Here is a 24,751-nt window from a genome sequence, read left to right as displayed (position 1 = left end):
CTTTCACGTAGGAAAATGTATCATGCTACCATGTTCTTTTAGATGGACTCTAAGTAACTGGCTACTGCTGATATGAAGTGTGACAGAAGCTACGTCAGCTGGATCTGTAGCTACATTTGTTTTGCTGGAGTTTTTTTGTGTTTTGTTTTGTTTTGGTTGGTTGGTTGGTTTATTTGTTTTAATAATGTAAAGGTCTTAAGGCTGTTGAAATCAAATTTTACCATTAAAGTTTATCTGAACACATTGGAAGGGGAGAATTGAGGTCTGTATCTGAAATATAACCTTACATAGAGGGTCAGAAATAACTGGTTTTGGTTTTTAAGTAAAATGATGCTTCTTTGAGTAGTGAAAATAACCCTGGAATAGAAATTAAAACTTAGGTTTAGTTTACTTATTGCTACCATTAACAGTGTGACCTTTTCCAAGTTTCTTTACATCTCCTGACATTAGTTTCCTTATTTATAAAATGAAGTGGCTAGACTCTAAAATCTTTTATAACTTTAAAATATTATGGTTGCAAGATGATTGACTTTTTTTTTCTCCATATCCCATATCACAAAATGGGTGCCACTTGGGATCATAATCAGTAGTTGCATATAGAAGTTTCTTTCCTCCATGACTACCTCATAAAATGGGTAAAATGAAATTCCATCAAAATATGAATGATTTCTAATATCTTGCTTTTAAATTAAAAAGCACAATGATTGGTCTATTTGTTTGAAAAGCTGATAACCTTTGCTCTCCCTTCAAGAGACTTTGGAATTGTCATGCCATCTGGTGGCCAATTTAGTGTACAATGCAGTTTCTACTTTGATTTGTACAATAAAGTGTGAGGCCTTGTGCTCTATGCTTTCTTATTAGCTATATTTCTGTTCTCACAGCAACACTGTGATGTGGTGCTTTCTGCAGTATGCATTCCTGTACTGGGAAGTAGAAACTGTAATCTATAAACCTTGTAATGATTTTTTTCCTTTTTAAGAAACAGAACAGTTTGTTTAAAGTTTTTTCCCTTTATTAAAAATATTTATGTAGATCATTTATAAACTCCAGTTATGAATAGGAAAGATTTCTAAGATCTCTCAGAAGAGAAGCACTAGGATAATTTCTCCTCCTTCTGAGATCAGGTATATTCTAAGTAGAAAGGTAATGATCACAAATATCCCTGGTCTGTTCACCTGTATATCAAGGAAATGCTATACAGAAAACCCCTGGATGGTCATTTGTTTTTCACGTTTGTTAGGGCTTTGTTATCTTTTTGTTGCATTGTTTTCCTGAATTTATAGTTACAGTAAAAAATAGTGTTGTGTGACCTGATACACTGATGAAATCATTGACAAGTATGCCTTTCTTCATCAGATTTGAACTTTTCAAATGCAGTTCCTTTCATCCAGTGATTCTGTAGTATGTCTAAGAATTTACAGAAACAATCATTGCGGTGCCAAAAGAGTTATCAGCATGAACATTCCCCTTAACACAATAATAGCAAAATTAAAAAGTGGAAATTAAATGTTGACCAGAATAGAATGGTTAAAATTCGATACATTTCACAATATATACAAATATCAAATCGTTATGTTGTAAACCTGAAACTAATGTTGTATGTCAGTTATACCTAAAAAAAGATACAATGGTATACCCATATGACTTACCACCTATTTAAAAAATACATGTATATATAGTTAGCCATAGTACAAGATAGATTGTGGTTTCGCCATAGCATAAATATAGACCAAGTGCCATGGCAAGAATTAATGCTCTTCTTTTCATTCCTGAAAAAGTATAATCCTTACATTATTAAAATGAGAAACCTGCATTTCAGTTTAGCCCTTAGGAAAATGGAGCATTTTCATTTATATCATTCAAAACACTTCTTTCTGATCTTATTTAATCTACAAAGTACCCCATTTGATATTGTCCTTACTTTATACGTAAAGAAAGCCAGGGAAGATAACCTGGATGTCTGTTTCTTAATTTACGCAATAGGAATTAAATGTAAAATTACTTGGTTGGATCCATTCAATGATAGTGATAAGACCAGAAGTACAATCTAGACCCCCCGACATCAGTGAAGTGAACTTCCACTGCTTATACTTTCAACCCTGCTTCCTATTAATGTAGCTTTTCCTTGCCCTTCAGACTCAGGACACCAGTGATAACTTTATTTCCACTGTTGTTGTTTTAAATACTGCTGAGAGATGATATTATATTAATTTATACTTAAATATCCACAGAACATAGAGACCTAGTGTATCTAATATAAATTAAAAACTGAGACCTGTCCATATCCTCATAGGTGAAAATTCTGTCAGCCACAGATATTTAACAGTTTGGTATGCAGAAGTTTTTCTTGCACGTTTGTCATTTTTAGACTCTTATGCTAAGATTCTTTGATTTTCTAATCTCAGCGTTATCACATGTTCTTGAATTGGTTACTGGTGTAGTAGTGCAGATGGGATTCAAACTAATTTTATTTCTTCAGAGCCAGTTTTTAGTTTGAGTAGGTACTCAGAGCTCTCATGTAGCCTTTTATATTATCTTCTAATGGTTCTATTGCTATTATCTTAAAGTTGTACAGTAATAAGGCACAATTTAGATTTGCTGTATATTGGCTGATTGCTGTAAGCAGATGTCCGCCTTTGAGAACAAAGGAGCTAGAGAAAGTGGTGAGTGGGAGACCAGGGGATTATTTTGGTAAACTGTCATTTAGAGAATATTTTCAACTGTTTTCTTACGGTGATGTTTAACTGCATCATTAATGTTATTTTTATAGTTATTACACATGCTTACAGTAAGGTTATTGCTGCTTAAGGGAAGAATTAGGCAACAGCTTACTGTTGGCTATATCTTCCTCATTTCTTGTTTTTTGAAAGCACCTTGTTTTGGAATTCAAAGGATCTATATAATTAAGTATCTTTTCGTCATTATATATTTAAATAAATAAGGCATGAATAATTTATTTGTAAAAAACAGTGACTAAATAAAAAGTGAAAAAAACTAACATTTTTTGAGTGCCTTGGAGCTTTATAAATATCTAATTTAATTTTCACAGCAACAAAAAAGAAAAAACTAAAGCCACGTTTTAGGGGTCATAAGAGTGGTTTTGTAGCTTTTATAAATGGTTTCTATAATGGTTTAGTGGATTACATACATACAGTAATGATGATATTTTCATATCAAGAGGCAGATGATGATTTTTAAATATCTGTTATGATTTGAATACCAGGCATAGAAAAGAATTAAATCTGATTCTTTTCAGTGCCTGATATTCAAATCATAACAAAAATTGTTCTGGTGTATGTTACGAGAAAGTGCTTTGCAAAATTAATGAAACATGTTGTTCTACAGTGCAGTTCCTAAAGATAAAGACAGACAGTGCTTTAAACTACGCCAAGGAATTGATAAAAAGATTGTCATCTATGTGCAACAAACAACTAATAAGGAACTTGCCATTGAAAGGTAAACATTTTTAGTAAGTTTGGCTTAAATATAAATTTTAGTTTTTGTCAGTCTAGTGGAGCAGTCATATACTGTATTCAAAAATGTATTTGCAAAATATTTTGTTCCCTGAGGAATTCTTTTGTTCATTAAAGTGAATACTTCATTCATTTTGAATTATCTCTCATAAATCTTCAGCTAATATGTTGATCTCAACTATGTGATAATACAAGGCAAACATAAAATTTGTTTATCTCAAAGAAATAAAGATGATTTTGGTAATGCTATTTTATTGATAATTTTAATGTCCTTTTTTCTATCAATAAGAATTTTTTTTAAGTGATCTAATTTAAACATCTTTCTGTAGTCTTTTTTCCAAATTTATGTCAGTTCTTTTTTTGCAGGTGTTTTGGTCTTCTCCTTAGCCCAGGAAAAGATGTACGAAATAGTGACATGCACTTGTTAGATTTGGTAAGGATTGCTTTTTTTTTTTTTTTAAGTTTATACACTATTTCCTCTATAAAGGTTGTTTCACCAAATCTAATGTAAAAGCACATTTATGAAGCAATAAACAAAGATAAGGGAATTTCCTTATTTCCTACTTGCTGTTTACTAGTTTGACCTTAGAGCTACTTAGTCTGTCTCAGTTTCTTGATTGTGTAATAGTGAATAATTCTTGTTTATCATGTAAGGTTGATGTGGGAATCAAAGGAGACATTTTGTGAGAGTTATTTGCAAACTATCATGAGCTTTATAAAAGTAGGTGGTGTTCATATTGTTGCTATTATATGAAAACCTTTATTTTCATAACTAAATTTATGTAGTAATTACTCACTTGACAGAAGAATTCAACATAGGTTTAGGTAGTAAATTTCCCTAGTGTCTGTACAATTTGATATGATTTGCAAGCATTTACTTTATGTATAACTTTTCAGGAGCAGTTACATAAATAATTGGCACATCTTTAATTTTAACTGTAATCATTTGTATATACTCCTAACTTTTATATATATATGATTCTCTTTCATATTCTTATATTTTTGTAACTTCTATTTTTTTTAAAGGCAGCAGAATGGCGGTTAGCTGTTGTGTGTGTGTGGGGTTTTTTTTTTTTTTTGCATTAATGTTGTTTTTACTCTTTTCTTTAGGAATCTATGGGCAAAAGTTCAGATGGAAAGTCCTATGTTATTACTGGGAGCTGGAATCCAAAATCCCCACATTTTCAGATTGTAAATGAAGAAACTCCTAAAGGTGATGCAGATTGCTGACATCATGAACAGAAATTTTAGTCCCGAGAAGATACCCAAATCTCTTAGCACTACTTATTTGATAAATATTTAGTGTTTACCTACTTCTGATGAAACCAAGGAATTTGAATAGTTTTCTGAGTTTACTATTAAATTTGACCAGTAAACAAAGTATTTTTTCCTCCCTCTCCTTTCTTCATTTTTTCCTTTTCCTGCTTCCTTTTCTATTTATGTACTTTTTAAAAATATATTATTATTTTTTTATTTACAGGCTTCTAAATATTTATTTTATTTTATTTTTAATTTACATTTATATTTAATTAATTTATTTACAGGCTTCTAAATATCACTTGTTTTTGTGGAGAGGTAATATATGCACATATAGTTAAAAATTCAAATGTATCTAGGGAAAAGCAAAAGTTTACCACAGTTCCCAGTGTCCCACCCTAAAAAGCACCACTCTGACCAGTTTCTTGTGTAGCTTTTCAGATATGCTATGCATAAACAACCCTTTTCAAGATGTTTCATACTCTTCCTGAATGTCATTTAAAGTTTGTAATAAAAGTAATTACTTTTACATTAATCATATGAGCAAATATATTTCCATTGAAAAAGTTTGCTTCTGCCTTCTCTCTCCCTAGATAAAGTGCTGTTTATGACCACAGCTGTTGATTTAGTAATAACAGAAGTGCAGGAGCCTGTTCGCTTTCTCCTAGAGACAAAAGTCCGAGTTTGCTCACCTAATGAAAGATTATTCTGGCCCTTCAGCAAACGTAGTACTACTGAAAATTTCTTTTTGAAACTAAAACAGGTACTGTACTTTTCTATAAATATAGATGGGGAAATAAGAGAAATTACTTCTGAGGCTGATTTATCATTAATCCATGCTGTCAATTAGATCTTTAGTTATGTGTATTTTAAATATAGTAAGAGGAAAACTGTCTTTTATTTTTACCCACCTATTTATCTTTTTGTTGCTCTTCACTTCTTCCTGAAGAACCAAGTTTCCATCTAGTCTCACTTGCCTTTAACCTGAAGAACTTCTTTTAGGATTTCTTTTAGTGGAGATCTGTTAGAGACATAACTCTCAGATTTCTTTATCTGAAAGTCTTTATTTCACTTTTATTCCAGTAGGATATTTTCACTGGGTATAGGGTTCGGGATTGACGGTTTTTTTACTTTCAGCAGTTAAAGATGTCATCCCACAGTCTTGTGGTTCTCATTTTTTTTTTTTGAAAGTAAGTATGTTCTTTTTTTTTTTTTTAATTTATTTATTTGGTTGCACTGGGTCTTAGTTGCATCAGGCTGGCTCCTTAGTTGTGGCATGCAGGCTCCTTAGTTGTGGCATGTGAACTCTTAGTTGGGGCATGCATGTGGGATCTAGTTTCCTGACCAGGGATCAAACCCTGGCCCCCTGCATTGGGAGCACGGAGTCTTATCCACTGTACCTCCAGGGAAGTCCCTCTCATTGTTTTCGGTGAGAAGTCAGCATGCGTTTATATTGTTGTTCCTCTTTGTAATGGGTCATTTTCTCTGGCTGCTTTTGATGTTATTTTTTATCTTTGGTTTTTAGACCTTTACCTATGATGTGCTTAGGTTTGGTTTTTCCTTCTGTTTGTCTTGAGATTAGCTGGGCTTCATGAATTTTTAAATTTATGGGTTTTTGTTTTTTTTTTTACCATTTTGGGGGAAATTCTTACCCATTATTTCTTCCAACTTTTTTCCCTGCTCCATCTCTCTTCTCTCTCCTTAAGGGATTCCAGTCATACATACTTTTGACCTTTTGATACTATTGCACAGATCTCTGGGGCTCTATTTATTTTTCCAAATATTTTTTGGTTTTTTCTTCAGATAGGATACTCTCTGTTGACCTATCTTAAAGTTCGCTTGACTCTTTCTTTCATCATCTCCAATCTGTTGTTAACCCCATTCAATGAGTTTTTTAAAAATTTCAGGTCTTGTTTTTTTTCCTGGAATGTCCATTTGGTTCTTTTTTTAATAATTTCTGTTTCTTGTGAGATTGCCTCTTTGATCTTTATTTTAAGCAGATCTTCTTTTATATTCTTGAGCATAATTGTAATATAGTTACTTTAAAAATCTTGGGCTGCTAAATCTAATGTCTAGTGAGCCACATTTTCATGTTTCTTTGTCTAGTAATTTGGGATTATATATTAGACACTTTAAATGCTAGACTGCAGAGACTGTGTTATGGTCTTCTGAGTACTGAGTTTTTTTAAAAAAGTGTATCAGGGGCTTCCCTAGTGGCGCAGTGGTTGAGAGTCTGCCTGCCAATGCAGGGGACACGGGTTCGAGCCCTGGTCTGGGAGGATCCCACGTACCGCGGAGCGGCTGGGCCCGTGAGCCACAATTGCTGGGCCTGCGCGTCTGGAGCCTGTGCTCTGCAACGGGAGAGGCCGCGATGGTGAGAGGCCCGCGCGCCGCGATGAAGGGTGGCCCCCGTTTGCCGCAACTAGAGAAGGCCCTCACACAGAAACGAAGACCCAACACAGCCATAAAAATAAATAAATAAATAAATAAATATTAAAAAAAAAATGTATCAGTTAATTTGGTCAAAGTCAAACGCTATACTCTGTCTTTCCTGTGGTGGGCAGCAGATAAAATTTCTGTTCCCTTCTTTTAGCCTTTTTTTTTTTGGCCCCGGTTGCCCCTCTACTTATTGTTCCTTTCTTTGCCTTCCTTTGTATCAAAACTCCTTGAAAGTAATCAAGTTCATAGTGACCTAAATTGCTAAATCCAGTGGTCAGTCTGAGTCTTTGTCTTAGTGACGTGTCAGGAGCATTTGATATAGATGATTAACTCCCTCCTCCTTAAATACCCCTCTTTCACTTAGCCTTTCACTTCAGCCTTCAGCCTTCAGCCTAAAATGCTCTACCTACCTGTCCTTACCATCTCAGTTTATGGGCATCTTCTAGTAGTTGCTTAGGCCAAGAATTTGGCTCTTATTTTTCACACCCCATATCCAGTCTGTCAAGAAATTCTGTTTTCTTTTAAAACATATCTAGAAGCTGACTACTTCTTACCACCTAGATTACATTAACTTCATCTGAATCATTGTTTTCACCTGGATTATTGGAGTAGCCTTTTCACTCATCTCCCTATTTTTATTTTTGTCACCTTTTGATATATTCTCAGTATAGCAGCCTAACATCAAATCACGTCATCTTTCTGCTCAAAATTCTCCAATCCTATTTCACTCCATAAAATCCTAAGTCCTAGTAGGTTGTAAGACCCTATCTGATCTGCTGCCTATTAACGTTATAAACGAATTCCTCTCTTTTACTTCTTACTTGCTTCCTCTGCTCTAACCATGCTCTTAGGGCCTTTGCTATCAACTGTTCCTTCTACCTAAAATTCTCTTCCCCTGGATCCCACTTGCTATTATTCACCTCCTTCAAGTCCTCATCTTCTTCAGGTCTTTGCTTAGATTTACTTTTTAGCAACTCATGACCACCCCCATTTAACACTGCAGTTTGCCTGATTATCCACTGGTACTGCTGATTCCCTCCCCATTGATTGTTTTTTTAATTAATTTATTTATTTATTTATTTTTGGCTGTGTTGGGTCTTCGTTTCTGTGCCAGGACTTTCTCTAGTTGTGGCAAGCGGGGGCCACTCTTCATCGCGGTGCGCGAGCCTCTCACTATCGTGGCCTCTCTTCTTGCGGAGCACAGGCTCCAGACGCGCAGGCTCAGTAGTTGTGGCTCATGGGCCTAGTTGCTTCGTGGCATGTGGGATCTTCCCAGACCAGGGCTCGAACCCATGTCCCCTGCATTAGCAGGCAGATTCTCAACCACTGCGCCACCAGGGAAGCCCCCCCACTGATATATTTTTAATTTTTTTTACAGGGGTGTTAGTTTCCAACATACTGCAAAATATACTTCTTTTTATTTTGATTATTACCTATTTTTCATATAAGAAACCTCTACTAAGGCAGTATTTCTAATCTGACTTGTTCACTGATTTATCCCAAGCAAATAGAACATGATAGTTCTTAATACATATTTATGAATTAATTTTATTTCATGTAACTCTGAAATTCCATTATACAAGATTATAGTGTCGTATGTGGATTTACTTGAATATACTTTTCTGTAGCAATAAATATTTTAGTTCCAGTGTGTCCAAGTTAGCCCTTTTGGTTATAGTTAGAAAAAGGTAGCAAGCAGAACAGGAATAAAGATTTCTTTTCAGTGTTATCTTAAGAGACAAAGTAAATCTGGGTTTCCTAACATTGTTCTCCCAGTTCTTCACTATGACAGGAGCAAAGGATTAGCGTAGGATTATCATCTAGAACTTGGCTTTTGAGTCAGAGTACATGGATCTTACCATTGACTAGTTTTATGACTTTGAGCAGGTTCCTTCAACTCTCTCAGCCTCAGTTTACTCAGCTGTGAAATGGCAGTGATAGAATCTTCCTCATAGTGTTATTGTGACATTAAGTGAGAAACTGTACAACGTACTTGGAATAGTTCCTAGCACATAGTATGTTCTTCATGCATTTTAGCTATTATTATTGAGAGGGACGTCAGTGGGACAGCAAAAACACTTAAGTCATGAAATCAGAACAGCATCGATTATTTAGTGGATTAGCTCCAGGGGAAGAAGGCTTCAGAAAGAAAACCAATTTACAAGCATTATTTTACAAGTTTAGGGAATGGGTGGAAATGATTCTTAATAGTTTCTAGAGTAAGAGTTAGCAAACAAATTAATTGTATAATATTTTTTAGTATAGATTTGTATGTAAAAAAAATTCTCTTTAATTAGAATTCTGTTTCTTTAATCTTATCTCAGTGAACATAAGTAAGATTACCCTGATCTTGCTTTTCCCTTGAGGTCTTATGTTATACAGCCGTGATTCAAAGATTGCATGGGTTTACAGGAATATTTCTTCTGTGGTTTGATTTAGAATAATGTATCTAATTAGGCTAACAAATGACTTGTCAGGGTAGACTAGCCAAAAACAGATGTATGCCTGAGACATAGCCTGATAGACTATTCTAGACTCTCTGTTAAAGTTACAAGCTAAACCTAGGCTGAGTTGTCAGTATTTTCTTTGCAAAAAGCTGAAGTTTATATGTGGAAGCTGGGAGGAGGGCAGGGAATTCCTGAGAATAATGTCTCATTTTTCTCCTTATTTGTATGTCTTGGGGTGGGTGTGAGGGGTAGTCAGGGGGAAAGGAGAGAGGCAGTATGAAGAATTTGAACAGTTTTTTTTTTGTCTTAGTGCACTTAGGGCACTGTTAATTCTCATCCTTTGCAACACAATAAACTAAGTTTATTTATTTCCTCTTTTACGTTCATGGCTTTAAAAATTAATAGCAGTTACCACTAACTGAGGCCCTCCTGTGGCAATCACTCGACTAGCTACTTTCACTTTTCCTGTCTTATGTAATTTTCATAGTGATCCAGTGAGGATAGTGTTTACATTTTATAGATCCAAAGATGTAAAATAGATTTTATGGGATATTGTGTGAGCAAGATTCATACCTAAGCCTTCTAAGAGTCTCAGCCAGGTTTCTTCCCAAAGAAACATCCTTCTTTTGTCTTTATTTCTGTAAGAGTATTTTTGGGATTTACTTAAGTCAAATTAAGCATAATTTAAAATTTTAACCTCTTTGCAGTTCTCATTAGACAGAAAAGGAAGCACTGCTACAGGCCAAATTTTTAAAATATTCAGTATATAGTTTCTGTTTATTCCTGATGTATGGGAAAACAATTATAGAAATGTTATTAAAAATACATATTTAAAAATTGATTCTTTTTCCTTTCACTAAAATTATCTGGTGACTCAGTAACTCCTTTTTAGCCTGGAAGCCTTCCCAACTGTGGGGATTCCTATATTAAGATGGCACCCTATTAGAGAAACTTTTAAAATTAGTGGGGAATGAAAGAAGAGGAAATGGTCTAAAGACTAGATTTTTCAACAGTAACATAAAGTGAATAGAAGACCAACTAATCATTCTTAAATTCTTAAAATTATAGAATTATAGAATTTTCATTGCTAAAGACACTATAGGGGTCTTACAATGTTTTATTTTATTTTATAAATAAAATTTTATAAATGAAGAAGCTAATGTCTGAAAGACTAAGTGATGTGGCCAGTGTCATATAGACAAGTAATTTGTATAACCATCCGTACTGGAAACCCGAGCTTCTATCTCTTTGTGTATTTGCTGTGTGTGTGTGTTTGTGTGTGTGTGTACGTGTGTGTACACACAGGCACAGTCACATGTATGCAGTACACCACTGTACCTCTCAAGATAGAAAATGTTTTCTGTACCAGAGCTCTTCAACTGCTAAATCAGGAGGCACAGGTTCAACTATTCCTGGGAAGTATGATCACTTGGTTAAGATGGTGACTACTGGATTTCTCCTTTGTAAAAGTAGATTTTTCTTTTTGCATTTAGCAGATCATCTTTGAGGTGGTACTTTGGCAACTTCCAAATATCCTTTTCCTCAGCACCTTTCTAACTAATGGTTTTAGCATTCGTTGATGATCCCTGCCTGAATCAGTTGAGTTCATTTACATATTTTTAATAGTAATTAAACATTACAGGGTTTTTTCTTTTCTTATACATGTATATGTTTATTAATATTGAATATTTAAATAATAATAATAATAAATTTATTTGCTTTATCTTACTTTATCAAAGAGTTAAAAAATATCAGTATTGTAGGAAACACCCTTAATGAGTGATGTTTATTTTATTGCTCCTGGTAAATTTATAACAAAATTTTATAGACTTGTAAAATGTCTGTTGAGAAAAGGTACTATTATATGGGCTTACAAAACATAAATTTCAGTTGTTTAAAATTCCAGTGAGGGCAAACTTATATTTTAATTTAATACAGTTAACTGATGAGGATAATTAAACATCAGTTAATAAACTTGCACCATTTCTAAAATATACATAATGTCACACTGCAATTTATGTACAACTTATGTTATACATGTTTCTTTCAATTGGAAATAAAACCCATATTTTAAAATCAGTATATACTTTAGAAATGTAAACATCTAAATGAAAAAGTTTCCAAAATATTTAGTGTATTCGACCTTTTCCACAGATGCTTAAACAAATTTGGGGGAGAAATAGCTATTAATATAACTGCAATACCTGTGTATTTTTTCATGTTTCTCATTCTGTGTATGTAAAAAATACAGGTATATAATATGAAATTATTTGACTATAGTTTTAAATTCCCATTAATTTCCCATTCATTCAAAAAATCAGTATTGCAATTAATATTAAAACTGTTGAGTGAAGTTTAAGATTTTGTGGAACCTCTTTTTGTCCTTTGAACGTGTTCTAGTAAGATTATATTCAGTAAAATCAGTACTGTTCAAAAGTTAGCTAGAATATTTTCTTTTCGTTGTAGTTCTGTTACCATTTGACATATAGTTAGATTTATTTGTTTTCATATTTTTGATTTGGGGGCTTGGGGTATTTTCCTTTTTGGTTTAATTTATTTTTTGAATATTTAAAATACTTACATGCTACAAAAGTCAAAATTATATAAAAATGTATACTCTTAGGTCTTGGTTTCATTCATATCTCCCTTTCCCCAACCCTATAGGTAACCATTATTATTGGTTTCTAGGTTATCTTTCCAGTGTTTCTTTTTGTGAAAATAATAAAATACTTCTATGTATTTTTTAACTCCCTTTTAAACAAAAACTAGCATACTATATATATTTTTCTGCACCTTGCTTTTTTATCTTAATATATCCTGGTGATCATTCCATGTAAGTTTATAGAGATCTTCCTCATTCTTATTAACGACTGCATACTACTTTGTTGTTTGGATAAATCACGCTTCTTTCAACTAGTCCTTTATTGATTAATACTTGGATTTTTTCCCAAGCATCTGCTATTCTAAATAATGTTGCAGTATAGCACTTTGTGCGTGTATTTTTTTGATTTTATGAAAGTGCATCTTGGAGTAGATACCTATTGGTGGAATTACTGGCACATGAGGTAATTTTGCATTTGTAATTTTGTTCTATTTGCCATGTTCCCCTCTGTAAAGGTTGTAATCGTAGAGATTAGCAGGTATGAGAGTACCTGTTTCTCCAGAGGCTTATCAGAGTGCGTTGTCAAACATAAGGATCTGATGGTAGTTTTAATTTATCCTCTGATGAATGAAAACAAGCATTTTTTTTTTCAGATGTGTAGGGGTGATTTTTCTTTCCTTTTCTGTGAATTGTCTCTTCATATTTTTTGCTCTTTGGTTTTGGCCATTTCCTCTTAATTTTTAAAAGTTCTTTATGAAATCAAAGAGAGTAACCCTTTGAGATATAATTTGCAAATATTTCTCCTGGTTTGTCACTTGTCCTATGACCTAAATTATGATGAGTCTTTGGGCTTTTTTTGCCACACAGTTTCTTCTATACTTGAATTTATCAAGTTTCTCCTTTAAAGCTTCTGGATTTGGGGTCATAATTAGAAATGCTTTCCCTACTCTCAAGTAATAAAGGAATTTATACATTTTCTAATATTACTTACATGGTTTCATTTGACTACTTTTATTTATATCTCTAATTTATTAGTATCTTATTCTGTTATATAGTGTAAGGTATGGATCTGATTTAAAGTTTTTTTCAAATGACCATCCACTTGTCCCAATACCATTCATTGCAAAGTCTAACTTTTCCCCCAGTGATTTGAGATGCCACCTTTATCATATATCAGATTTTCATATGTATTTAGAACTCTTTTGGTTTTTATGTTCTTTTTGATTGATCTTTATGTTACTCATTCACTGATACCACACTGTTTTAATTACATAGACGTTATGTTTTTATATTTGGTAGGGCTAACTTTCCTCCTCAGCTGTTCTTCTTTTTCTGGGTTTTGCTAAGTATTCTTGATTGTTTATTTTTACATAAACTTTAGATTCAACCTTTGTAGCTCTGGAAGAAAATTATTGGTATTTTTATTGGGGAGAATTGAAATCTTTGTGATATTAATATAGAGTCATCTTTTCCAAGAACTTGTGATATCGTTCCACTTATTCATGTCTACTTTTTTTTTTTTTGGTCTTTTAAGAGTGCTTTTTGAAAGCTTTTTATTATAGAAAATTCAAATGTACACAGAAATAAAAAGAATAATGTAATGAACCCCATGTACTATTACCCAGCTTCAACAATGAACAACATTTTTAATAGCTGGAGTTCTTGACTTACAGGCAGGGTCCACTTCTTGACTCCATATTTATCTGACTTCAAAAGGGCAGTAGTGCTCTGGTGACTGTCACTCAAAGAGGAGTTTCTAGGTGAAGTGCAATGGTTATTACATTCATATAGTTTCTGAGAAAAAATTTTAAAGGTAAAGAGTTATGTTGATCTTTGAAATGTTCCAGATAGCAATTAACTAATGTTTTAGAGAGTAATTTAAAACAAAAGTAAATCCTGTTCCCTATCAAAGCACATTTGAAATTAAAAATCATAATTACAAATTTAGAATGAACATATGTCGAAGATTTAATTTAATTCATTAGGTAGTGAGGCAGCCAGTAAGATGGTAAAACTGGTTCTAAGTATTTGAGAAACTTGAGTTTATATAGTCCTTTCTTTAAAAAAAAAAAAGAATGTTAGAACAAGATTGCTGGGTTAGAAACAAAACTGGTTCATGTCCTATAGGTAACCTTTGGGTTATCTTTTCTATTAGACAGAAATCATTTGCATAGCTATTGGACACAAGCCTACAGATTAATATGTAACTTCACAGAGTCTGGGTCCTTTAATTAATAATAAGTAATTCAGTCATTTATTCACCTAGAAAATTAAATAATTCTTTGGTGGACATGTTAAAGTCAGCACATCTGGGTCTGTGTGTCAAATCTGGCCTGGCACTTGCTTTTATAAAATGCTTTTGAGGGCTTCCCTGGTGGCGCAGTGGTTGAGAGTCTGCCTGCCAATGTAGGGGACACAGGTTCGAGCCCTGGTCTGGGAAGATCCCACATGCCGCGGAGCAACTGGGCCCGTGAGCCACAACTACTGAGCCTGCGCGTCTGGAGCCTGTGCTCCGCAACAAGAGAGGCCGCGATAGTGAGAGGCCTGCGCACCGCGATGAAGAGTGACCCCAGCTGGCCGCAACTGGAGAAAGCCCTCGCACAGAAACGAAGACCCAATACAGTCATAAATAAATAAATAAATTAATTAATTTTTAAAAAAATGCTTTTGAAACACAGCCGCACTCACTGTCTATGGCTGCTTTTGCACCATAATGGCAGAGTTGAGTAGTTGCAGCAGAGACTACTGGCCCACATAGCCTAGAATACTTACTTTTTGGCCCTTTACAGAAAAGTTTGCCAACTACTATATTAAACAGTGCTTCAGGATGATATTGAAAGGACATGTTGCCACTACCTAAGCCTTCCAGGATTGCGGTAGTTTTTCTTAAGAACCCAAATGAACATTAGGATGACAAAATCTGGTCTCTGCCTGGTATTTCTGTACCTAACGAACCTCTTATTGCTCCCCCTCTTCTGTATTTTTACTTTATCCATGTATATCTTTCTCTTCGGTGTTGCTACCTTTCTATTCTAGTTGTCTCTGTATCTTTTCCTGTAGTTCTGTCTTGTCCTCCTGCTCTGTATTTCACTTTTTTCCTCCTCCTTAAACTGACTCTAATATGGAATGTTAATATATTTAAATATTGTACTGGTAAAGTGTTACATTCCCTACTCTTAATTTTTTATTTTAAGCCCTTTTAAAAAAATTTTTTTTTAGTTTATTTATTTATTTATTTTTGGCCGCGTTGGGTCTTCATTGCTGTGCGCGGGCTTTCTCTAGTTATGGCAAGCAGGGGCTACTCTTTGTTGTGATGCATGGGCTTCTCATTGCGGTGGTTTCTCTTGTTGTGGAGCATGGGCTCTAGGCAGTCGGGCTTCTGTAGTTGTGGCACACAGGCTCTAGAGCACAGGCTCAGTAGTTGTGGTACACGAGCTTAGTTGCTCTGCGGCATGTGGGATCTTCCCGGACCTGGGCTCAAACCCGTGTCCCCTGCATTGGCAGGTGGATTCTTAACCACTGCGCCACCAGGGAAGTCCCTTAATTTTTAATTTAGGTCAATTTAAACTGTTATGTGCTTGTCTTAAGATAAACCCAGAATATAAAACAGTTTGAGCTATCAAAAATTTTATTTGTTCTATTAATCTCTTTTCTGTCACTTACCTCTCCTCCCACCCCCAGTTGTAGCTTTCAGTTGAAGAAAAGTTCCCTATTCTGTTATAATTAAGCGAAAGGATTGGGGGGGGAGGGGCATGGAGATAAGACTTTCTTAGTTCTAAACTTTATGTTTTAGAATATTTCTAAAACATTTTTTTCATGTATAGTTTTATGTAGGAAACCTTGAACAAAACAAAGTAATTGGGGAGCTGCAGAACGGTTAACTTTTTAGTTCACACTTACTAAATATTGGTAGTTGGATGTTTGATGATACAGTCTGAATACAGTAAATAAAATTGCAGAACTAGAGCCCTGCTCAGTAAATATCCTATTTACCTTTTCCTAAGTCTAAACATATATTTTTCTATTTAGAAAAGGTTACATTTTGTTTAGATATTTAAAGTAATACCTTTCTATTCTCATAGCCTGTATGAGATCAGAAGTAGTGCTCAATTAAAAAAATGTTTTATCCCTTGATAAATAATGTATTTTCATCTTCAAGATAAAACAAAAGGAGAGAAAGAACAATACTGACACTTTATACGAAGTTGTTTGCTTGGAAAGTGAATCAGAGAGAGAGAGGAGGAAAACTACAGCCAGTCCCTCAATTCGCCTGCCACAGTCTGGATCTCAGAGTTCAATGATACCTTCTCCTCCAGAAGACGATGAAGAGGAAGGTAAATTGTAGGGAGAGCTTAATTTCTATTTTGGGGTGGCAGACCATACAGACCTTTACAGTTTTATCAGGGAATTGATAAAGTGACATAGTATTTTGAATTCTTTTAAAAGGACTGTGGGAGATTAAAAAGTGATTAACATAGGACTTTCTTTAAGGTAATTGTAACCAAGTTAGAAAAAAATGAGATTTATAATTAGTGCTTTTTTAAATAATCAGTCTGCTAGCTTAGTGTATTAATATAGCACATTTTTAGAGCAAATTTGACACAGCTTCCACCTCAATAAATGTTCCCATCTCAACTGATTTATACATTATTGGATTTTCACACTGATAAATATTAGGAATCAACCAGTTCTTTATTTTTTCCTCTTTTTTTTTTTATGGTTATATCTGTAAACTATTCTATCAATCTGTGTTAAAAGATGCAGTATACAAATGAGATATGAAGGGAAGGAACACAGGAAAAGTGAAAGTTTGGGAGGCATTTTCCAATTTATAATTTTGTACCAGAGCTTTATTTTTAAGGGCAAAAGCAAGCTGATTATGAGAGGTCATATGAGGCATGTATCTATGTGAGCTTCACAAGAAGTGTTTTAGAAAATTCATAGACGAGAATTCATTTCTCATTGTGGAGTGTGTGGTGGAGCACCATGAATAGTTTTTTAGCTGGAACTTTTAAAGTGCAAGGAGAATTCAGGGATAAAGGGGCTGGTTTGGGCACTTCTGGCTAAGAAATTACATTAACAAAAGCATGGAGGTGGCAGGAATGTCTGATTGGGTTAAAAGAAATACATATCCATGATTATATGTCCTTTTTTCAAGTTTAGAGCAAGCTCTTACTTTCCACTTTCTGTTGTTCCCTGTAACTTCTACTTTTTCTGTGACTAATCAGCTTAGGATCATTTATTAGTAATATTGATGGCCACCAGTTACTAGATGCTTAATATGTGGTAGACAGGTACTTTGTTTATAAAGTAATACTTTGTTTATATAGTCCTCACAAATATCCTGAAAAATAGGACTTATTTTGAATATACTTATTTTGAGCATAAGGAAATAGAATCTCAGAAAAGTGAATTTGCCCAAGGTCACAACAGCTGGAAATTGGCAGGGAGGATTTTAATCCAGGTCTGTGAGTTAATAGTCTGAGCTCTATTCTGTCACCATCTCTGGGCATTTAGTTCACATAAAGCATTTTGAAGTGCAAAGAAAGCACATATGTTGTTTTGTGAAGTCAGAGATACAATTTATAGTCTCCCTGCAGAGGCGATTTAAGTCATGTTTTAAGGCTGGGAAAGGTGAAATTGTTCCCACTGTTTGAGATTCTCTACTGTATAACTGGTTCTGGAGACTTTCAGTTTCCCTTCTAGGTCAACACGGCTTAAGATGCAGAGCAAATAAAAGCTTATAGAACTTTCCTCCCCTTAAACTCAGGAATTTAAAAAAACACCCAAAATTGAGAAAGACACTCTATTTATTATGAAACCAGAGACTGCTCAAATCTCCATACTATAGATGTTAAAGGATATCTACCAGTTACAAAGAAATTTGGGCCCAACTAATAGATAACATCAGGATTGAGATGTAGTTCTAATCTCTAGCAGGCACGGATTTTTAATGTAATTGAGGGGGTTCAGAAGGCCTCTACTGACAGCTCTTAACTGGGGAGAGATAAGGACTAACAGCAGTCAGCAGCCCATGGGAGAATCAGGCAACACTAGAGCACAGCTCTGTAAAGGAAGAGAGCGTGTCCTTTTCTGCCCCACATTATTTCCCTGGTGTGTAACCCAATTCCTGGTATATAATAGATGCTCAGTAAATATTGGCAGGATGAGTAACCCTCCTAGGGTCCATTTCCATAGTGAAAAGTTAATGACAGGAGAACTGGGACTGAAGAAGACTTCAGCCATGCCATCTTTTAATTGTCTCTAATGGAGTATACAAACAAGGGAAACTGGTCCTGTTGTGATGTTTGCTTCATGGAAAGAAATGGCTGTAATCCTCTAAAGAGGCTCCTTTATCCATAGGACATTTGTGCTCACAGGGCCGGAAGCCAGCAGTTATAAATGGGAGGTGTTCAGAAAACGTTCTGAACACATCCAGACAGTAAAAGAGAATTTTGTAAGATAGGTCTTCCTAATCTCTTTAAAGGAATTATCTCTTGTAAATTTTAGTACATTTTTTAGTAGCTGCCGTCCCCCAAAGACGTTGTGTTATATTGACATTTTTAATGAGTAGAGAATTACTTGAGGCATATAGAAAGTAGGGCCAATTCTGGCAAAATAATGAAGCAGGGGAAGTTTATCTTAGTGCACTGGAGCCTTTCTCTTTTCCTTATCTATCTGCAGAGGTCTCAGGTATATTCAGTCTGTCCTCTGCCATAACTCAACTATGAAAACTGCTGATAATGTTCAAGGCATTATAATGTAAATAAGTTTAATAATAAGTATCCTGGATTTCTGAGCCTTTAAAATCAGTGCTCTCAGATATGCCATCTCTAAAGGGATGCCAATTCATGATGTAACCATCAGAGGTGTAAAGATCAAAACTTTTTAAGGCAGGTTAAACCAAAAAATCTAGATACAGCATTGGTTGAGGACACATGGAAACAAGTACTGTTGTACCCAACTAGTGCAAATATCAATTGGTAAAACCATTTTGGAAGGCAGTTTGTCAGTAAGTTTCAAAATCCTTAAAAGCATGCATTTTTTAACCCAGGGAGTTCTCTTCTGGGCATATACCCAATAAAAGCAATGAGATATGTTCATCCTGATACTATTTGTAGCAAAAAGTTGAAAACTCACCAAGTATCCAACAAAAGAAGATTATTAAGTAAGTCTTAGTTCATATTTTCCCCCCACTTTCATTACACTTTTCAATTTGTCTCACATGCCTTTATCATTGCCACTTTTTTCACTGTCTTTATGTCTTATAATCTTTGACTTCGTATTCAAATTTACATTTCCTAATTATTTGAACTAAGTTTGAAATGATTCATTTTGGTCCTTTTTTAAATATTTTTGTGCTTTCTATTATAAATTATGTCATTGTAGAAAATTTAGAAAGTCATAAAAACATAAAGGAGGAAAAAAAAATCATAACTCCATCACTCAGTGTTAATGTTTTGGTATAGTTCATTCCAGACTATTTTCTATTTTTTAACATAGATTATAATGAAGATTTAGCTCTTATGTTTATTTTATGTGGTATTTTGTGAGATCATTATGTAAACAAGTGTCAACACAAATTTACATTGTAAACATGTATCATAATTTATTCTGACATTCTCTGCTTTCCTATTTTTGTAGCTTATGCTTAGGTGGTTTGTAATTTTAACTGTTATACATAAGACTGCGATATATTTTCATGTATAAAGCTGTTTGCTTTGGAATAGGTGAGAGAACATACATTTTGAGTCCTATCATTTTATAATTATATGGCTCTTTTCTGCAGTTGACATAATTTAGACCTATATGAAAAGCAAAAGAGAATTAAAGAGATTACAACAACATTCCACCTAGGACCATTTTTATTTTCCTCGTACTTATAACTATATACTAAAAGAGAGAAATTATGATACTATGCTCCCAGTAAAATCTTTCAAATTTGACTGTTATGTTTCCAGGTCATTCTTCTGGCTAGCATAGCCACCTCTGTTATCCTTTTTTGTGTGTTTTGTTTATTAAAGATAACGATGAACCTCTCTTGAGTGGATCTGGTGATGTATCCAAAGAATGTGCAGAGAAAATTCTTGAAACATGGGGAGAACTGCTGTCTAAATGGTAAGTTGTAATAGAATAGTTCTCCTTTTCACCTGTAATTCTTATTTTATGGGTATGGAATTTTACCTAACATTATTGAATTTTGGAGCCAATAATAAAAACCTAAGTATGAGGTTCACATTCTAGAATCTCTGTTTTTAGAGGTTTATAAGGGTAGTAGTGAAGATCTGAAATCAACTTTCAAAATATCAGAAACCTAATAAATTCACATTGCTGCAGAAAATATTTATTCAAACATGGAAAGCATGGGGAGAATAAATAAGGAAAGAAGTCATTTGTATTAAAGTGGTTAGGAACCACTGACTGGTTAAGATAATACACAGTAGTTAAGACTATACACAATAATCAGGGAGGTTTAGAAGATGCTCACACAATGCATAGAGCCATGGTAAGAGACTCCAGGTGGGATTTTTCCTTATCTGTGTTATATGCCTCAAGTGACAGAGCAGCATGTTATAAACATGGTATATATTAATTGCTCTACCAATTACTTTTCCTACTAACACTTGTAAAATTCAGGAATTTCTCATCCGCTCAAAAGATGGTTTGAGAACAACATTAAACACTATCCTCTAGGCTGTCTAAAGAGAGTACATTACCTTCAGGTATTTATTAATGGTATCAGAGACACTCTGGTAAATCAAGTTGGTGAGACATTTATGTAGTTTCCTTTCCCCATTGTGTAGGATGCCTGTATATGCTGAAAAGAGCTGAACTTGAAAGTGATCTGAGTAGTTTTCTATTTCTGACTTTCTGGTTATTAGGGTTGTCTGTTAGCTCCCCATGGACCTGTTACTTTGGAGTCTGATTTTTCTCTGAAGTTTTAACTGTTGAAACCTTCGCTCTATTCTTAGTAAAACCGTGTCTCAGCATTAAAAAAAACTTCATGCCCTTAAGGGATGGGACTACAAATGGGCATCATCTGCTTCTAGCACTCTCACAGTGCTTTACACTTCTGGTAAAACACTCTCCACATTGGGAAATGTCAAATGTGTACAGGAGGAAAATGCAAACCAAAGCATGGTTTGTCTTTACACAAGTGGTTTTAATAAATGAACTCTGCAAAAGCCCCCCAAGGGAATAGTTTTCATTTATTTTTGATATTCCTTTAGCAATCAGGAGACAAACCTGCTGATGCTCTCATCACAATATATTTTCAGTTCAGTGATTTTGGAGTGTTTGGACTGCTGCTGGCAGGAATTTCATCTGTATAAAAAGGTTTCTGCTCTAAAATAGAAATGTAATTGAGTCTTGACATGGTTATATAATAGCGTATTTTAAATTATTTATATATAGCATCTAGGTTTTATAAAATGAACTCACCAACATTTTATACAATTGCTTGGAATTTGTTTTGTTATCAAGCTTTGTTTATTCATTTTGTTATTCATTTGATTAAATGATATCCTTATCTTACTCCTTCAAATATATATATATTTTTTTTAATTTTTTTTTTATTACTTATTTATTATTTTTTATTTTTGGCTGTGTTGGGTCTTCGTTTCTGTGTGAGGGCTTTCTCCAGTTGCGGCGAGTGGGGGCCACTCTTCATCGCGGTGCACGGGCCTCTCACTGTCGCGGCCTCTCTTGTTGCGGAGCAGAGGCTCCAGACGCGCAGGCTCAGTAGTTGTGGCTCACGGGCCCAGTTGCTCCGCGGCATGTGGGATCTTCCCAGACCAGGGCTCGAACCCGTGTCCCCTGCATTGGCAGGCAGATTCTCAACCACTGCGCCACCAGGGAAGCCCCAACTCCTTCAAATATATTAACTAAGGTTCCATCTGTCTCAGCTGTCTTTCAGGGTGTTTAAAACTGTTTTTGCTGGTTTCAGTCATGTCTTTAGAAATAATAATACAGCTTCTCTTCTTCAATTCATTTTGTCATTATTTTTTTCATCATTATTATATGTGTTCTGTAATAGGAACCATCACAATATCATGGAGTTTTAGAGCTTGGTAGACCTGGCTTCAAATCCTACCTGTCCTATTTCTAAGCTGTGTGATGTTGGGCAGGTCACTTAACTCTTTTGAGTCTGTTTCTTCATTTACAAAATATAAGTCTGTAGAACCACCACTCAGGATTATTCTAGATTAAAAATAATTGATGTTGTAATGGTAGTAATCATAGTAAGAAGTAATAGATTTACCACGTATCTGGTGCTGTGCTAAGTTATGTGCTCTATTTCAACTATAACAACCTTATAAAATAGTATCCATTTTTATAGATGAGGAAACTGGCTTAGAGATTAAGTCAGCAATTCTAGTTAGTAAACAGCACCCAGAATTTTTAATACAGTCAAGTCTGATCCCAAAGCTGGTTTATTTAACTCTACATTAGATTTTAGTGGCAGTAATTGTAATAAATATACCTTTGCGCTCTAATTCTCCACGTTCATTTTGATATGAATTTTAGTCAATAAGAGAACTAATGTCAGTAATAAAATAGTATGCTGAGTTAGCTAGTTATTATTATCAGTGACATAAAATTATTCTGAAAATAATTTTATCAATATAAATCAAGCTAGGGTTATCAAATAATCCTAGGGTTAGGTTTATTTTTTTTGTAAAGAGCTAAGTATAAATGTTTTAGGCTTTGTGGTCAATAGTCTCTGTTGCAACTACTCAACTCTGCTGTTGCAGTGTGAAAGCAGCCATAGACAGTACATAAAGAAATAAAAATGGCTGTTTCAATAAGAGTTGATTTACAGAAACACATGGTGAGCCAGATTTGTCCCACAGGCCAAAGTGTACCAATCCTTGAATTAGGTAATAGGACTACTTTTGTCCTTTCTGCTCCCACCTGTTCAACTTGTATATAGGTTTTTTTTTTCTAAGCAAAGCCAAAACTATACTGAATTATCTATAGCTCTTATATTAGGGTGCTAGCATAACAGAATTAACCATTTTTAAATGTACTGCACATTATTGTGCTAGTATTCTGGGAGAATTTTGAGAAAAGTCTCAGACCTTTTTGTATTTTGATAGTGGTCATTTTGTACCAGTAACTTCTGTTTAAATCTGATAGTCACAGGAATTCCTCTGTGTCAGGATCCTGCTTTATGTGTCAGTAGTGGTGGCTTTCAAATCACAAAGCAGGTATGACGTAACATATAGCGCATTCATTGGTCTTAGAGTTTGAGGCTACCTCAGTCTTGTAATCAACTTCCCTGAACTTCTTTCTGCATCTGTAGAACTGGAGATACTACCACATACCTCAGATGGTTGTTGTAAGCAGCAAATAAAATTATATACAAAAGCACTTTGTAAACTAATACCAACATTTCAAGATATTTTTAATAACTTAATGCTATGTTTCCTTTATTTATTGTTTGTTTATTTATTTGGTTGCACCGTGTCTTAGTTGCGGCTCTCGGGCTCCTTAGTTGTGGCATGCGAACTCTTAGTTGCGGCATACATGTGGGATCTAGTTCCCTGACTAGCGATCAAACCCTGGGCCCCTGCATTGGGAGCTCGGAGTCTTAACCACTGCGCCAACTGGGAAGTCCCTCAAGATGTTTTATTTCCTCCCAAAAAAAGTATTTTAGGGAATTCCCTGGCGGTCCAGTGGTTAGGACTCTGTGCTTCCACTGCAGTGGGGGCATGGGTTTGATCCCTGGTCTTGGAACTGAGATCCCACATGCCGCACAGCACGTCCCCCCAAAAAAAGTTGTTTTATTTCCCCCATTTTGTAGATGAGATAAATGAAGCTCAAGGACTTTAATGACTTGTTGTGATGTTATAATAGTACAGTAGAAACTTTCTTATCCACCATAGTTACTCAAAAAAGTTACTGGAAGTAAGGTGTCATAAAAACTGCTGAAATCATATATCTTTATATTTATTCTAACTTGGAACAAATGTATATTTAAATGTAAAACGTAAAAATACACAGTTCACTTATCAATTTTGATGCAGAGTCGAGCTCTTATCTTTGGCTATGTGTCAAATGATTGGAATTTTGCTTTGTTTTTCATATACAAACTGCAACCATAAAGCTGTGGTTTCCAGTTTTGCTTTTTATCAAAAAAAAAAAAAAGTAGAGTAATAATTTAAAAATACTTTAAGAAGCAGTCTGACTTCAGAATTCTTTCCTCCACTCAATCTTTTACAGTTATATTGGCCACATCTAGTTCAATGGCTTTTTTTTTTAAATATATTACCTTTATTAAGTCTTTGTATATCATTTAGTTTAGCTTTCATAAAAATAACACTCTTTTAGAGAAGCTATCTTTTATGCACTTATGGATTATGGCTTTATTTTTAGGCATCTTAACTTGAGCGTGAGGCCAAAGCAGTTGTCATCCTTAGTAAGAAGCGGTGTTCCTGAAGCTCTTCGAGGAGAAGTCTGGCAGCTGCTAGCAGGTTGTCACAACAATGACCACCTGGTAGAAAAATACCGAATTCTCATCACAAAGGTAA

At 34.6% G+C, this 24,751-nt stretch overlaps 1 protein-coding gene and 1 long non-coding RNA gene across 10 annotated transcripts in view; one reads left to right on the top strand and one right to left on the bottom strand.

The window, feature by feature from the left end:
• The window catches only part of RABGAP1 (RAB GTPase activating protein 1), a 157,999-nt gene that overhangs the window by 54,910 nt on the left and 78,338 nt on the right, over positions 1-24,751 (top strand). For all 9 annotated transcript variants that reach the window (XR_014265366.1, XM_082467747.1, XM_082467746.1 and 6 more), the window contains 7 exons: positions 3,346-3,456; positions 3,840-3,906; positions 4,584-4,686; positions 5,324-5,493; positions 16,378-16,552; positions 20,243-20,336; positions 24,597-24,747. Coding sequence is in view for 8 of the 9 variants with exons in the window: in XM_082467747.1 (XP_082323873.1) it covers positions 3,346-3,456; positions 3,840-3,906; positions 4,584-4,686; positions 5,324-5,493; positions 16,378-16,552; positions 20,243-20,336; positions 24,597-24,747 (871 nt within the window). In the remaining variant the exon portion in view is untranslated. The remainder of the gene's footprint in view (positions 1-3,345; positions 3,457-3,839; positions 3,907-4,583; positions 4,687-5,323; positions 5,494-16,377; positions 16,553-20,242; positions 20,337-24,596; positions 24,748-24,751) is intronic.
• Positions 1-24,751, bottom strand: part of LOC309663640 — an 82,346-nt gene that overhangs the window by 16,083 nt on the left and 41,512 nt on the right. The gene's annotated exons all lie outside the window — the stretch shown is intronic.

The sequence above is a fragment of the Balaenoptera physalus genome, assembly GCF_965194825.1.
Source record: "Balaenoptera physalus genome assembly, chromosome: 7".
Classification (NCBI taxonomy): Eukaryota; Metazoa; Chordata; class Mammalia; order Artiodactyla; family Balaenopteridae; genus Balaenoptera; species Balaenoptera physalus.
The sequence above is the reverse complement of the archived record's forward strand: the minus strand, read 5'-3'. Positions and strand labels throughout refer to the sequence as shown.